This window comes from Macadamia integrifolia, chromosome 9, assembly GCF_013358625.1.
Source record: "Macadamia integrifolia cultivar HAES 741 chromosome 9, SCU_Mint_v3, whole genome shotgun sequence".
Classification (NCBI taxonomy): Eukaryota; Viridiplantae; Streptophyta; class Magnoliopsida; order Proteales; family Proteaceae; genus Macadamia; species Macadamia integrifolia.
Window position 1 is genome coordinate 18,685,256 of NC_056565.1, and position 17,264 is coordinate 18,702,519.

Sequence of the window (17,264 nt, forward strand, 5' to 3'; positions counted from 1 at the left end):
AAAAAAAAAAAAGAGAGGAAGCAAAAAACACAATAAAACATAAGAAAATACAAAAAACTTTTCTTTTCTTCTAATGGTAGCCAAACATACATTCTTTTTATTTTCTTACCATTTCATTTATTTTCTTCTCTTTTCTTGATTATTTTTTCTTTTCTTCTCTTGGCTACCAAACACAGCCCTATTGGCTGGTGGTAACGGATATGTTTCTTACATTCCAATGTACCCTAATAAGCTAGAATTGTATAATTGTATCAACGCTTCAAACTCTCATGGATGTACCCGGTTAAATCTGCAACATGTGGATTTGATCAATTTCTTCTTGTTCTTCCAGTCTTTCCTGGTGGTCTCTTAAAAATTTTACACATACATATTTGCTAATTTTTGGCTATAGCTTCTATTACTTGTATATTTCATCTTGTTCATTACCATTTGCATGTGTGCCGAAAATAGTGCCATAAATACACTTTGCATGGTAAAGCTAGCTCCTCAATTTGCAAATGCTAGTGTGTACGATGATGTTAATGTGCAATATGTGTGACATTCTAGTCTTTTAGGAGCGGAGAAAAGATTTGTGTTTTACCAATATAATAGAAAATATGTCAAGATGATTCCATGTAAAGATTGAAGTCGTTACCCTTTCTTAATGTTTGCTCGTTTATGTTTGTATGTGTGTGTGGTGGAAATGGCATAGTTTTCAGGATTGGGATCATAGTTGTCACGATGTTTAGGCAACCCAAGGTGTTGGAAGGGTCCTAGACACAACGCAATATCAACAAGGTGCCTGAGCTACCAAGGCGATTGGATGCCTAGGCGTCCCATAGGTGACACCTTGACAACTGTGATTGGGATTGGGTATCAGTTTAGTTCTAGCCAATCCTAGATTGGATTGAGACTAGATTACTCGATGTAGATAAATTCTACTCCAAACAGTACCATCGCGAGAAGAGAGGAACCAGGCCTACACTAAGTTCAGTTGGTTTAGGCAAGACCCTACAATCCTAAATGTTCTAGCCCAAGTTTTAGTTAACTCCAGTCAAGATGGGTTAAGAGCATGCATGTGTGCTGAAAAAGAGATCAATTAATTTCAGTCCAAGACTTAGTCAAGATGGGTCAAGAGTAATTAATGCATATATACCATAAAAAAAGAGAGCATTAACTAGTCAGTTGTAACTGATCCTTGCTTTCAGTCAATAGGTCAGTTTCCTTATTGGTCAAAAGGTCTAGGAAAAATTCCCGGAAGAGTCAAGAACCTTCCTAGCCACTCTATATAAGGAGCTTGCCTGTAAGCCTAAATGAAACAGCAGAATTTGAATGAATTCTTGGTGCTAGTTTTTGCCAGTGGCTGTCAGAGACAGTTTCGGAGAGAGTCCTATATGAGGTGAGAAACCTTGAGGTTAGGCATAGTATGAGTGAGACTTTACTGGCTATCCTATCTTCTTCCTCTATTCTCCCCATCGATACCCCTGTTTTTGCTGTTCTTACTACCCTACAATCCATTTAGTAAGGATTCTGATTTTGTCACCAGGACCAAACCAGGACCTTCTTGTTGCTCAATCCACTGGTTGGACTATGTATGATCAGCCAATGCTGCTTGTACCTCTTAAGGATCTTGGATTACATGGTACAATCCATAGCAATCGATTCTTGAAACCATGGGGTGTAAATTCTTAATTTTACGGATAAATTGGTTGTAGATTCTCAAAATTGTATGCATGTCTTGTTCATTGTTTTAATCCTTATGGGAAAAGTGAGAAAAGATGTTTCTTTGGATGCTTTCTTATTGCAACTGCCTAGTCTTTTTAAGTTAATTTTTTTACATATATCGGATGGTCTAGTTTGGTTGATGGATTAATTCAAATTTCTGATTTATGCTGGCACAGGGATCCAAATCATGACGAGGGCTCAAACCAGCCACCCTTTGGACCCATTGGCTGCTGCTGAAATTTCAGTAGCAGTGGCAACTGTCAGGGCCGCTGGAGCTACCCCTGAGGTTAATTGTGCTATGATTATATTCTAGGAAATTGGAGAAGAAAATATTGTGCAATGAGATTGTCGCTACTTTTTTTTTTTTTTTTTCTTTTCTTTTTTCTCTAGAATATGTTTTTTGATCCTTTTCTTCTTCTTCTTCTTCTTATTTATTATTTATTTATTTATTTTTAATTTTTTTTATAAAGGATGCGGTGGAATATGCTGAATGTGAAGCTGTTGTTAAAGACTATCCTCCATTTCGGGAGGCAATGAAGAAAAGGGGTATTGAGGACATGGATCTTGTGATGGTAGATGCCTGGTTAGTTGATTCTGCTCGTTGCTATCTTACTTAGGATTTCTAGGGATGTATTGCTGGTTGCAACCCCTTATTAACACTATGGCATTTGATTCTTTTCCAGGTGTGCTGGTTATCATAGTGCCGCGGATGCTCCTAGCCGCAGGCTTGCAAAACCTCTTATTTTCTGTAGGACTGAGAGTGACTGCCCGATGGAGAATGGTTATGCTCGTCCAGTTGAGGGCATTAAAATTCTCGTTGATATGCAAAATATGGTAGTTATTGAGTTTGAAGACCGCAAACTTGTGCCCTTGCCTCCCGCCGACCCATTAAGGAATTATACTGCTGGTGAGACACGAGGAGGCGTGGACCGCAGTGATGTAAAACCTCTGCAAATTGTTCAGCCCGATGGTCCAAGCTTTCGTGTTAATGGTTACTTTGTCGAATGGCAGAAAGTATGTCCTTGCTGGTTCTAATAGCTTTTTTTTTTTCCTATCTATTGCAAATTTTAACCATTCAAATTGAATTCTACATCTACCTTTTGTCTTGTTGACAGTGGAACTTTCGTATTGGCTTCACTCCGAGGGAGGGTCTTGTCATCTATTCTGTTGCATATATTGATGGCAGTCGGGGTCGGAGGTCCGTAGCTCACAGGTTGAGCTTTGTTGAGATGGTAGTACCATATGGAGATCCAAATGATCCCCATTACAGGAAGAATGCATTTGATGCAGGCGAAGATGGCCTTGGCAAAAATGCTCATTCTCTTAAGAAGGTCAAATAATTTTGAAGTACTTTGTGATATTATTTAGTTTGACTGATTGTGCTAGTTCCCAACTCCTTTAAAATTATTCTCATATGAAACACCTGTGATCTCAGGGATGTGATTGTTTAGGCTATATCAAATACTTCGATGCTCACTTCACAAACTTCACTGGTGGAGTTGAGACGATTGAAAACTGTGTTTGTTTACATGAAGAGGACCATGGTATCCTATGGAAGCATCAAGATTGGAGAACAGGGTTGGCTGAAGTTCGACGGTCTCGACGTTTAACAGTGTCTTTCATATGCACTGTTGCTAATTATGAGTATGGATTCTTCTGGCACTTCTATCAGGTAGGCTAAGAATGTCACCTTATTTGGTTTAGGATGTGGTCTTCTGTATTGCCTTGTATTCTTGTTATTGATGGTGGGCTTATTGTGTTGCTGTAATAATCTAAACTGGAATGATATGATAACAAAAACAAAGGGTACCCTGCTCAAAAGCGAGAGCTGTTAGAAGAGGGTTTCTTGTAGATCTGTTTTACCCTCGTTATATGGCCATTGTTCGAGTGAGATTATTATATATATATATATATATATATATGTTCCAAAAGCTTCCTGACTTATACTAGTCTTTTTTTGCTCATGGAAGCACTCTTTTAATTCTATTCGACAATAACTCCTATTGAAATGCCTTCTTGATTACCAAGTGAAAATTTGTACCCGAATGGATAGAATAATGATTTCTTGATTGATTACAAAACTAAAATGGTCTTGCAATGAAGAGATGAATTACTATATGTATTGGCAATTTCTAGTCCCGCCTGATCCTGGCCTGCCTGATTTGAAGACCCATTATTTCAGGCCAGGCTGGGCCTGGACTAAAAATTTGGCTTAGCCTGTCCTAGAGGGATTTAGTTTTGTGATAAAGCAGTAGATGCAACTTTCTGTGCAGGTGATGACATTGCCATTGCATCTTGCAGAAGTTCATATTAATATGTGCATCTGGATTCTGAGTGTGGCTCAACTTCCTCCTGGATTCATTGTTCACGCTTCTTTCTATTTAGCACATCTTCTGTTAAAGGCTTAAAGCCATTATTTATGTAATTTCATGTGATTTTGAGCTGGCAATTTGTGTCTATGGCCTCGTTTGCATTGCTGGCCAGCCCAGACCTGTTTTTCCAGCTCAGGGTGCTAAGCTGACCTACTGGGGCTGCACAAAGTCACTTATATGCTGTGGGGGGCTGGCCCAGCTGGTACAATTGCCACCTCATACTTGAAGCTCTAGATGTTCTATCTGTCAAGAGGATTAAGAGTTTAATACTACTTTCATTGGTTTCTTTCTAATATTTTGGTTTCTTCAACTAAGCTGGAAAAGGAGTGAAGAATGGGTTGCATGGATTGTTTTCCTTTTTAATGATTGTAGCTTAACCTAGGATCTTTCAAATACAGTTTTTACTGTTGTACCGATTTTCGATTGCACTTCTCTTATTGCTTCTTGGATGTGTATGGTCACTGTGCACCCATGTGTGTCATCATGTGGCATAGATTGCCAATCCAAACTCCAATGGCATTCTGACGTATTTAGCATTCAGTTGGTTCCAATTCATTTTTACTAGTCTACTTCTGTCTTTTCTTTGACCTCAATGACAGATTGACAGGTAGCTTTTTTACTGTGGTGGATAATGCCAGCTCCTTAAAATTAAGACTAATACTTCATGAGTTTCTGCTACAGGATGGGAAAATAGAAGCTGAGGTTAAACTAACGGGTATTCTTAGCTTGGGAGCACTGCAGCCAGGGGAATCCAGGAAATATGGTACAACTATTGCACCAGGACTATATGCACCAGTTCATCAACACTTCTTTGTTGCTCGAATGGACATGGCTGTTGATTGTAAGCCCTTTGAACCATTCAATCAGGTAAGATCCCGTGAACTCATGAATGATGTGTTTAGATGGATTCTTCGTATGGAACTCTGCAGGAAATCTTTCCAGATGGTTTCATTTTTCTTTTTGCGTTTTGCCTTCTGATTAAATTATGCTTCTCAAGTTCTCACTTGTGATTGTGGTATTACAGATATTTCTTTGAAAATAAGTTTCCTAGTTGCGTGTTGCAGAAATTTTATGAATAATCAATGTTCAAGATAAATGGAGATCTATTAATATTAATTTTTCATAATTCCATTTTGTCTCCAAAGACATCATGCCATCTACTGTTACTGTTGAAACTTTCTGTTGAAATAAAAGCTTAAGCTTGCATTGTCTTGGTGCTGCTTCCCTGAAAGTAGTTCTCTTTATTTTGAGCAATGTTTTTACTGTGAGGCACTTGGCTGCCGTGTGTATTATGTAATGCCATTTTCAATCCAGTATTTTTTTGATGTGGAGCTGCTCTCGATGAAATTGATTATATATTCTGTTTGAACATGATAAAATGGACTGTTATGATATTATAACAATTTTGAAAAGGTTTTGTAGCACTTAAGTTACTTTTTCTTTTCTACATCACATTTGTTCCTTTCATTTTGGGAGTTAACTACGTGGATGTTCTGTTCTTGGGGCAGGTTACACTTTTTATGTTATTAATACAAATCTTTTGGTTAAATTATCATCCTAATCATTTGCCTTTTCTTTATCCAACCTATCTCATGAGTAAAATTCGTGTTTTATGTGATATATTATTGATGATGATTTGTTTATTTATTGCTTCTGACTCAGTTTGCCCCTCATTTACTATTTAAGTAATTAACCTATGTATTTTATAATTATGAATATAGTGTTTCTTTTTGTCAGTTTTTTAATATTGCATATATAGGTGGTTGAGGTGAATGTTAAAGTTGAAGAGCCAGGAAAGGATAATGTTCACAACAATGCGTTCTATGCTGAAGAGGAACTGCTCAGATCTGAACTGCAAGCTATGCGTGACTGTGATCCTTTTTCAGCCCGTCACTGGATTGTAAGAGATTCATACTTGCGGTTATTCTTGCAGTCCTCTACATTGTTTCTTAGCCTATTTGTATAGCTTATGTTCTTTTGTCCTTTATTTGTAAATGTTCTTTTGTCGTCTATATGCAAATTACTTTTTCCTGAATATCAACAATGGGAACTGCATGGTTTGTTTAGTCACAACCTGAATCCTGCATTCCTGCTCTGTTCAGTGAGAACCTTTTAATCATGTAAATGTTATGTTTCTTGACATAATTAAGTTTATTTCTTTCTTTTGTTGATTATGCATTTCGAAAGTCTTCTTTTAAAACTGTTGCCGTTATTTGCACTTCTCGCTTAATTTATTGAAGACATACTAAATTCATTTTATTAAAAAAGAAACTCAGTATATCCAAGCTTTAAGTTAATATTAAGGGAATCATAACTACGAGCCTATGATGCTTTCAGTATGGAGGTGGTGTCTGCTTGCTTAACACGAAGAAATACAAAAATTGACACTCGTTGAACTGAACCCAAATCAACTCAATTCAGCTTACTTCATTTAATTAATTTAATTGTGGCCCCCTCTGAATGAATTAATGGAACATGTTTGTGGACGTCCATTCTCAATGTTTTCATCTGGGTCCATCTCTTGAGTCAGGTTTAAGACATTGAATGAGATGTTTGCCTTTTTCTTTTTCGAAGCACTGAGGGATTATTATTGCTTTTGTTATTATTCTGTAGTTGTTGATTCAGGTAACTGCCTGATTGATGGTGCACATGTTCATATTTCAGGTTAGGAACACAAGAACTGTCAATCGGACTGGCCACTTAACAGGCTATAAGTTGGTGCCTGGTTCAAATTGTCTGCCATTAGCTGGTTCTGAGGCAAAATTTTTGAGAAGAGCTGCTTTTTTGAAGCATAATCTTTGGGTCACATCATTTGCACGTGATGAAAAGTATCCAGGTGGAGAGTTTCCTAATCAAAATCCACGTGTTGGTGAAGGATTGGCTACATGGGTTAAGCAAAACCGGTCTCTTGAAGAAACTGATATAGTTCTGTGGTTAGTTCCCATTTGAGATGCATGATGGTACATCTGATATTTGCATATTGGTCTCTGTGCATGCTTTTATTCTTTTTCGAATTTTCTTCATTTGGAATTTGAAACCCTAGTTTTTTTTTTTTGCTGGTTGTGTACTGTTAGTTGTAGATTTCACACTTCAAATGTCTCCTTACTGAGGTAGCAGTCATATTTTCATAGTCTAACATGGAATATTAGTGCTAGAATTGCCCTCAACAATTGAAACACTTAAATTTTTAAAGGGCGAATGAACTCTGTCTGCTTGCGTGGCCACTGTGCCAGCATGCAGGCCAATCGGAGGCCCTGCAGAGGCATCAGGGTGGGAGAGCAGTGTGGTCTTTTCTCATCCGCCTGTGTCTTGGCATAGATCCACACAAGCGGGCAGAGTTCTTTTTCCCATTTTTAGAACATCCTTGATAATAATGCTGGTATGCCCCTCGTCTTTTATCTCCTTCACAGAGAACTTGGTTTTTGTGGAAGTCTCAAACTCCTGCTGCACCTGAGAAAGCATTATAATGGTTATTATTAGTACTTGACTAATGTTAATGACCATAAACTGACCTGGATTCAGTTCCTCTCCATCCATCAAAACTATTTTGACAATGACGTAATTTGTATTTGTTCATTAAAGTGGGGATTTGTTTTTAACTTGGATTACCTTTCTAATCAGCACTTTTTTCATGTTGTCAATGTATTACAGGTATGTGTTTGGAATTACACACATACCTAGACTGGAAGACTGGCCGGTGATGCCAGTGGAGCACATTGGTTTTATGCTGCAGCCACATGGGTTCTTCAATTGCTCTCCTGCAGTGGATGTCCCACCGAATGCGAACGACGTGGATCTGAAGGACAATGGGGTGGCAAAACCTGTTCAGAATGTGATATTGGCAAAGCTCTGAAATGGCTGCTGAAGATGATCTTTTAAAACTGGTTTTACAGTTGTGGTTGTTTTTTTCTGAATGTCTGCTTTGATTGAACCCACTAGATCACTGTTATATAGATTATAGTAGAAAGTGGATGTAACATTATGCAGCTCTCTGCTGTTTGTTGGCAATAATTACTGGTTTATTAGTTACTTGAAACTACTTAGCTATGATTTATTTTTTCAGTTTCTTCAATTCAAATCATGCCAAGAATGCAAGAAATAATTTTAGCTGATCAACCTAGGCAGTAGGCACCATATTGTCTAGTTACAAGTTTGCTGTTCTTGCATGTACAGGTAAAACCAGGTACAGCACATCTAGACAAGTCTGGCTATTGGGGGTCTTGAAGACCTTTGAGATCCTTGGATGATGTAATCCATGGTTGCAATTACCTGACCGTAGACCCCATGTAACTGGTTGATCCTGATACTTGGGGTATGCAGGTGGGCTTATTTCAGCCCCAACATTCCCTGCAAAATATTTTCTTTCCTTTGCAAGTTCTACCCACAATTTTGTATATAAATTGTGCTACATTCAGAATATCAAATTGTAAAATGTGGAAGGACAAAGTTTTCCAGCACTGTTTAATGAAGGAAGAGAGGAGGGACTTGATGTGATCCCCTTCTCTCTCCATATATCTCTCACTATTTAACAGTATCGATGAGGTATGGTGAACTGAGGCTGATTAATCCGGTTAATCGTGACCTAGAAACTTCTTCCATGCTTGACAATAGATAACAGTGTACTTTAATAACATTATTGAAGTATTGAAATGCATAAACTATTTTTATCTGTATCTTTAGGAAATTTGTTATACATTATGTTATGAAATATATAAAAAAATAACCAAAAAAACAGTCAACCAGAGATCAGGAATAGAGATTTCTAGAAATAGAGTTTGAAATGCCGTGGGAAGCTTATTTGAGAGAGAGAGAGAGAGAGTCTTCATTTAAATTAGGGAAAATTACATCCCTCCTTTCCTTTGTAGTTTGCTGAAATTACATGTGGATTCAAGGGTTTGAATGATTTACGCCTCCCTCCCTTAACATTGACAATGTGAATATGCTGTTTCTTTATATAGTAAAAGACTTTATTATCCCTTTAATAGAGATGGTCTTAATATGAAAGGACCCTTGATGCATCAAAGTACTTTAATACCCCTTTAGAGAGAGAAAATTCTAAAACAGAACCGTGGAGAAGGTGGAGACAATCAATCTTAGGTGGAGAAGAAGCTATACAACTCTGGTAAGGCTCAGATTCAGACCAATTTACACCGGCGATCGTTTGTAAGTGGACGCTCAAAGTCTCAAACCGAAACCCAACCCTGCTTCTCTGATATCTGTGTTTGTGGGTTGAATCTAAGGTTTGAAGCTCAAGTACTCTCAGTCAGAGCTAAAACCAATGTCTTAATGGATCCTCCAACTGGGTGTTTGGATGGTGATCCGGTCTAATTGATCAAAAATTATCAACAGTCCATGGTTGAGATGAATGGATCATTCAGATCTTCAATTACAAGTCCTTAATGATTCAAAACATGGTTTTGTTAAAAAAGAAGATACTTCTAGGGATGCATCTGATCATCCATAGAGAGCCAACCCTCTAAGTTTTGAATCATATTATCAGTCATGAAAGAGGCACCTGGCTTATCCGTTTTGTGAAAAGGAAATCGAACCAAGAAAAAAGTTATCTGAGGTCTGCTGAAGAATGTGTGTTTTCCCAGGCCTTTAAAGCTGTGGCTTGAATCAAAATTGAAAAACTTCCCAAACAAAATGAAGGGTGGGTTTCTCCTTTAACTATGTTGTGACAAGGTTTGGTTTCAAATTTATAGCATAGATTTGACTATCCAGAAGCTGACCTTTGCGGGAATTGTGAGGTATGACTGCCTTGAGTATGCATCTGGCAAATGGTCTGTGATGATGTTTTAGATCATTGCCAATTGAAGGCCATAACATAAGATTTGCACTTAACCCAAATACGATCAATATATCCCTCCATCTTAATGTCATGGATTTCAGCACAGTTGCAATCCCTCTTTGACCTAGCGGCTGTTGTAGTCGAAGGTTGAAGATGAACAGAGGGATGAATTTGGATTTTCCTCTTTTGTTGGTTTTAAGTGAAAGGTTTGGTTTCAAGTAAAGGGTGTAGTGGTAACTTCACTTTTTAAAAGGGCATTTTTGGCATTAAAATGATGAAGTCATCAACTAACAGGTTCAAATTAACGGGAACTAACGAATTGGACCTAATTATAAAAAATTTTCAAGCTATGGGGGAGGTGGCATAAATCGCTCAAACCCTTGGAGTCATATGTAATTTCGATAAACTACAAGCAAGGGGCGTAATTTTCCCTTTAAACTAATAAAGAGAACGAAAATGATAGCTTTATTAATAAGAAAGTAAATTTATTAATTATAATGAAAAAGAATCTTGTTTCTGAGCTTATGAGTAAGTAAATATATTAAAAGAGAGAACTATTTCCAAATTCAAACTTTTTTTTTCCTTGTATTTTATTAAATAAACACCTTCCCTTGTTAACTAAAAATGTTAGAAAAACATTGGCAGAAAAAAAAAGATGGTTCTTCCTTATTCCTCCTCACATCACGGTATGTTTTCTCCAATTCCGATTCCAATGTCTCTCTTTCCTCTCACTCTCCTTCTATCACTATAATACAGTCCACTCTAGTCACTTTGACTGGTATTGGTCAGTATCAGTATCGAGATTGATATATGTTGATACTTATTCGGATCGATGGTATCAATCGGTTTTGCCTTTTTCTTTTTTTTTTTTAAGTACTAATTTTTTGCTATTTTACCCCTGAAATGATATAGATAATCAATCTGGATCTATCATGGATGAGGAATTATTCCCAACTGATACCAATCCCATATGGCCGATACTTGAAACCATGCATTGGACTCCCTCCCCCTTGCAACTCCTGGTGTCCTATACCTCTCTTCAATCACTTTCTCCAACCCAGGAATTCTGAATCTCTGGAATCTCGAATGCTAAAGAGTTGGTTGAAATGAGGCTAACAATTGAGGGGGTGGGATGGAGGCAGGGATAAACAAAAGAGAGAGAAATTGAAGGTAGAAGGGAAGGTTTCCGAGAGGAGGGGCATGTTGTAGAGTTGGAGTTGAGGTTGGGGTTGGAGTTGGGGTTGGGGTTGGGAGATAAGAGAATAAAGTTACAAAAAGTTCTTAGTTAAAGAGAGAGAAAAGAGAAATGATAATCAAGGGTAAAACAAGAAAGATACTTTGGTTACAATGATTTAAGAACACGGAATTGGGAACGAATTGATCAAGGCCAATACTGAGATTGATTCCGACCTAAATCAGCTCGAAAAGATTATTCATTATTTTTATTTAAAAAATTTCTTTTACCTTTTAACTTTTCATTCGTATTAATCCATTGATATGGTATGACAAGAATCAAATCAATCAAAGGCAATAGATCCCTTTCTCTCCACCATGGTTTATCTCAAAATAAATTGAACTCACTTTCGAATATGCACTCATATGTTGGGATATACGCTCAAGTCCTTTTAGCCGTCAAATCCTACCGGTTTCATAGGATTTGAATCAAAATAAATTATCATTGAATTGTCACATGAGAGATATTAAGATTATCAAAACCTTATTTCTCAATGGACCCCATTAAAAACACCTACCCAACCTAAACCAAAAAAACAAAAAATTAATAACTGAAAAACATCTGCGACATGACGGATCTCTACATGTTTTTAATACTGGAGCAACCATCACATTATATTATATATAGAACGGGTAATTCCAAAATAGTTAGGTCCTATTGTTTTCTCCCTGGCCGAATTGTGACCTCTGTAGGATCTAAGAATGCCATTAAAGGAGAATAAAACAACCAGAAAAGACCCTAAGCCACGTTGTTCATAGGTGTAAAGAAAGATAACAAAATGAGAGACACAATTAAATTTTTAATAACAAGTCTGTTCAATGTCTAAATGGTTTGTTGATTCTGTATATAATTATAATTTAAAGGTCGAAGGCCGAAGGTTCAAAGTTTATTCTTGAATCAACAAAAAAACTTAAAATTTTGAATAGGAGGAAAAATATTTCTACTTTGTTTTTCTATTCTACTACTTTTCAGAGGTTTTTAATTTATAGGTGAGAGAACTTTGTCGAATTGACATTTAAAACACTAGATCAACAAGCCAATCGGAGGAGGTGCGGGAGAATAATCAGTGGACATAGGGGGGCTTCATGGTTTTTTTTATGTGTCCACTAGTCATGGGCATTTCATGCATGAGGCAGGTTATTTTTTTCCCTTTATTTATTCAATTAATCACTCTCTTGACAATTGTGGGTCCCTTACTCACATTGCTAATGGTGTGGCTTGAGAGATACATCCTACACCAATAGTGTGGAAAACCCTAAAATCTATTAACCAATAATGAATTGTAATCTCCTAGAAAATTAACTTCAATAGAATTTGATTGATCCCTATAGCTACTTCAATTCCTATTCCTATTACGAATATGATCCAGACCTTTTGAATTTAGCATAGCAGTTTAATCCGCGATGAGACTATTAAACTTGGAATCAGGATTCAGATCGGACTTAATCGATTCCAATTCAACTAGAGAAAGTCAAAATTACAGTAGGTTCAAAACCTGAAAACAACCACTTCTGCGAGGCAGGGGGTAAGGTTACGTACAACTTGCCCCTCCCAAATCTCAGAGTAGAGGGAGCCTTGTGCATTGGGTTGTTCTTTTTTTTTTTTCATCTTAAAACCTAAAAACACAGTAGGAATTGACTAGTTCAAATCCGATTTTTGAATTTTAATCATCAGTTCATCATTCAATTATTGGCCAAGTTCCAATCTAGAATTAGATCTTTGTTCTTCCCATGGCCAGTTTATTTAGTTCTATTCTAATTACATGGAAGACAATTCAATTGAGTTGGAGCATCAATTTTGGCACATGTCTGATTAATATACTATTAGGTCCACCAATTGAAACAAGAAGAGCATATCCCCAGCTAAGCCTTTGCCAAATTCCAAATTCCAAATGAAAGAAAGTCAACTTGTAAGTTGATAAGATGTATATGCATGTATCATCCATGGAGATCTTCTTCTCAAGGTTGTGTTTTTTTTTTTTTTAATAAAAGAAAATATTCAAAACACCTTTCTTTAGTTTTGCTTTATTTTTGTCACCATATTGTTGTCGTATCGTGGTGTAATCACGCAAGGCATGGCTTGGATGCATGAATGTTTTTTATTTTTAGACGATTTAATATTTATAATGAAAGAAAAGGATGTGCCTACGCCTAGACACAACATAAAATGTAGGGGTAAGATTTATGATTCTTGGATGAATCACATCCTTACATAGAGGATATGAATCATACTTCAAAATATATGTAGAAAGACATCTTAAAAGTAGTAATTACAAACTTATGCCTATCGATATACTGAAGGAAGTAGTGATCAAATAAACACCTAATTCCTATCGAAAATTAACATATTGCCACATCTTAGAGGTTGTTTTATATTCACCCGATTGTACCATAAAGGGCAATTACAGACTTTAGGGGAGTGTTTTGTAACATTTTCGGCCTATATACATCATGACACGTATATATTTATCAAGTTCAATGAATGACTCTCTTACTTAGTAAATACATATATTTATTCTCTCATTAAGTTTGATTGTTACCCCAATTTCTATAATATGAATTAAGATTAAAAATAATGAGAACCCACATGAGTCCAGACTTTTGTGATGGTTAGGTAAGTATAGGTCAGACCTTTGTTGGTCATAAGACTATAAGAGTGGACTTTGACCTAATTAGTATTACTTTTACTTTTGGGTAAAACCTAATGGTATTACGTACTATAACTAACATGAATATGATAGATATATAGTTGTTGTTAGGTTTGATGTGGATCCCACTAATCTTGGGATGGCGTTTCTAATAGGCCTTCCTAGGTAGTCCAATCGTAGGGATTGGGCAACACCAGCAAAGTTTCCCATTACCTACATCACTCACCTGGTTTATTTTAAAAATAAAAAATTCTATTTCATTTGGTAGCATAGATTTAGGAATTGGTATTGATAGGATGATTTAAAAAATACTAAGAGTAAAATAGTTAAAAAAATATGATATCTAAATTTTGGCGGCAAAAATGTCCAATCTGCATCAAAATTGATATCGATATTGACAGTAATTGATCATATACCACAAATTAAATCCATGTTTTGTAGTGAGTAGTAACTACCTCATTTTTTATTTTTATTTTTTCAGTTAGTTATCCTCTTCATAATATATAAATCGACCAACGATCCCTTTTGAGTTGAACCCTAAAAATTTGAATCTAAGAGAAATAAAATATTTTTTAAAATATTTTTCAAAATCTGTGATTTTTAGTTTTGACTCAATGAAATTAGGGGTTTTAAGGATTTTAAATGATTTTGTGGTATTTTACCACTAAAACAAGAAAAAAATGGTAAAAAATAGGGATCAACATTCAAACATGGCGATCAAAAAAGAGGAAAAAAAAATGAAAGATTGCTCTCGGCCGATTTGATTGATCTGATTCCGACTTCTTAAACCACAAATTCTCCATGTTTCGTCTTTGTTCTTGACCTTGACTTGGCGAGTAACGGTCAAAGTTCGTCTATGATGCTGTTGAAGGCATCCCCTATCCTTTTCTTTCCCCTGACCATCCTCGTGTCGGGGATTGAATGATCCCCAACACCACTCAAGGGATCAGAATTGGATCTATCAGACCGGCCGATTTGATTACTTGAACCTTGATCCAACCATAAGACCAGAAACGACCACCGACATTATTAAATATATATATATATATATATATTTTTTAATCATTATCTGATTCTAATTCTTAATCTGTCTTATGTTAGCAAAACTGGTCTTTCTTTCTGGCTTTGTGGTCCCTTTTTGTACGATGGAAGGTTTCTTGAAAGTAAATTAGTATAATTAAGTTGTCCTTTGGGGCCACGGTCTCAGTTTTATTTTAAAGCAAAAGCCAAGGGTGAAAGGTTTGGTTTGCTAACATCACCAGCATTTTCTGCTTCTACTTTTAGGTTTTTTTGTTCATATTCTATTGCCCATACTATAAATTATACACTAGTTGGCCATTTTCATATTTGATGATAAGATTATCTATATATCTATGTCGAAATAGGCTTTTGACACTTTTTATTGTTCTAGAATCCATTCTAGATGTCATGTTGAGGAAGTCATCTTTTGTTTCTTGAGTTTAATTGTCTATAACGAGCAATGAGGTGCACTGAGCACCTAACTAGGAATGTAAACGAATGAGATATGGATCAAATTTAGATATTTTTGACAGGATACGGATACCCCTAAAATAATACGGATGCAAATCGAATTCGGATTTTCAACTATTCGTTTACTCTCTAACTTGTGTAATCCAGACCTTTCTCCTTCTAATGAGTATAATTCTCTTAATCCATCTTTTTAGGTTGTTTTCTCTTTTTCTCATTCTCTATAACTTGTTTAAACTTTAAGAACCCTTAAAATTATTAATTGATTATTTAATCGAATCGAATAATTATTTTTTCAGATAATTCAGATTTTAATCTAGATACCTTTATTCGGATACGGATACCCCTAAATGAATAAGAATGCGAATTTTAATTTTGATTATTCATTTATATCTCTACACTTAACGGTTAACGGGAATCCGACTATGCACCCTAGCTGTTCGATGCTCACTGCACCTCACCGCCTCACTAGAAACTCATTTCTTGACTACTTTCTCACCCCTCTATGAACACAGGCTCCACCCTGGGATTGAGAAGTCGCTAGCCCTAATATAGTAATATCATTGTAACGAACTAACCCCTTAATCGATATGATACTACATGTCTGTTTTGGGGTGATCCTATCACATGCAACAACTGAGATAATGACTTTCTCATGGGAATTTCATGGAAAGACCTCTTTCTTTTTTCCTTTTAACTAATATCACTTTCAAGTTTCAAGGGGTTTCCCACTTTCCAATTGTGGATATCAAACCAATTGTGGATATCAAAGCAACATCTGTGAAGCTACTAAGAAAACGAGAAACCTTGTTAGAATCTATAAAATGGTGCCCCCGCACTGCTGGTCTACGCGGCTTGCTTAATGGAATAGAAAAGAGAATAAAGAAGAGACTCTTTACTTTGGTCGAAGAATAAAGAACTCTCCCCGTAGACCGAAAGGTGACTCCTAGAGTGGTTGATTGTTCAAAAAACTTTCATAAACAGTATTGTTTATAGAATATTTATGAAAGATAATTTTGATTATTGAATATCTTGAACATGAAAATTGAGTCAATTTTGGGTTAAAAAATTATTTTGCATAGAAGCTCCACATTCTTACTTTTAGGTATCATTTTTTTTTTTAGCAAAAAATGGTACTTTGTGATACTAATCATGGTTCTTAGGTTGAAGACCCTATAAAGTAAATAGTGCTTCATAAGACAACAAACGACGATTTGAGCAGTAATGAGACAAGGGTTTTCTTCTACTAGACTGACAATCCTATTGGCAAAGCAATTATAGAGATGCAAGGGATCCAACCTTGTACCTCTCACATGCAAAGCAAACCTCATAATTGTGAAAAAAGGGTATGATCTCAATATTTTTTAGGACAAAACTATCTGATACAATCCATACAGTATATTTATCAGACAAGTATCAATATCTTACATATAGGTACCTATAGCTAAATTCCCATTAGATAGTCCTAGATGCGATGGTGCCGCTTGACTCAAAATTTCATCCATATTAATCCTTATAATGCATTCTCATTGACTCTCGCGTTAATACACAGACCACACTACCACTTTTATATAGTTTTACTTTTCAACTCCAATTGAACGCTTACCAAAAAATATTTAAAAAAAAAAATAATAATAAAGGGTTAAACACGAGGCCTTAGGTAGAAGAAATAGGTGGATATTCTATCTAACCGGTAGGAGGTGTAAATTTCATCCTTTGTAGGAATACTATACTTGTCCGGAAAGCGAAATAGAAACGTATTGAAGAAGAGACTAACCAAATTAATGGTAGAGAGAGTGAAAGAGAGAAAAAGAAGAAGGAGGAATTTGTAATTGAAGAGATTGATTGATCGCTCGGTCGATCGATAGATGGCGATGGTGGAGGAGAAAAGCATAGAGGAAGAACTTTCTCTCTTTACGAACGCTCCCTCCGCCGCATCGTCACCGATGTGTCCAAGAATCTGGAGCGAACCCTAACACTGGTCCGGAAGTGCAAACACAGCGGTGTTCTCCGTCGGGTGGTTACCAT

General features: G+C 36.3%; 1 protein-coding gene across 1 annotated transcript in view; it reads left to right on the forward strand.

The window, feature by feature from the left end:
- The window catches only part of LOC122089590 (copper methylamine oxidase-like), a 10,402-nt gene extending 2,290 nt beyond the window's left edge, over window positions 1-8,112 (forward strand). Inside the window, exons 2-10 of the mRNA XM_042659316.1 lie at window positions 1,881-2,005; window positions 2,166-2,287; window positions 2,388-2,718; window positions 2,820-3,035; window positions 3,140-3,376; window positions 4,758-4,943; window positions 5,836-5,976; window positions 6,741-7,009; window positions 7,728-8,112. Of these exons, the coding sequence (XP_042515250.1) occupies window positions 1,881-2,005; window positions 2,166-2,287; window positions 2,388-2,718; window positions 2,820-3,035; window positions 3,140-3,376; window positions 4,758-4,943; window positions 5,836-5,976; window positions 6,741-7,009; window positions 7,728-7,929 (1,829 nt within the window). The 3' untranslated portion in view covers window positions 7,930-8,112. The remainder of the gene's footprint in view (window positions 1-1,880; window positions 2,006-2,165; window positions 2,288-2,387; window positions 2,719-2,819; window positions 3,036-3,139; window positions 3,377-4,757; window positions 4,944-5,835; window positions 5,977-6,740; window positions 7,010-7,727) is intronic.
- Window positions 8,113-17,264: the final 9,152 nt, after the last annotated feature.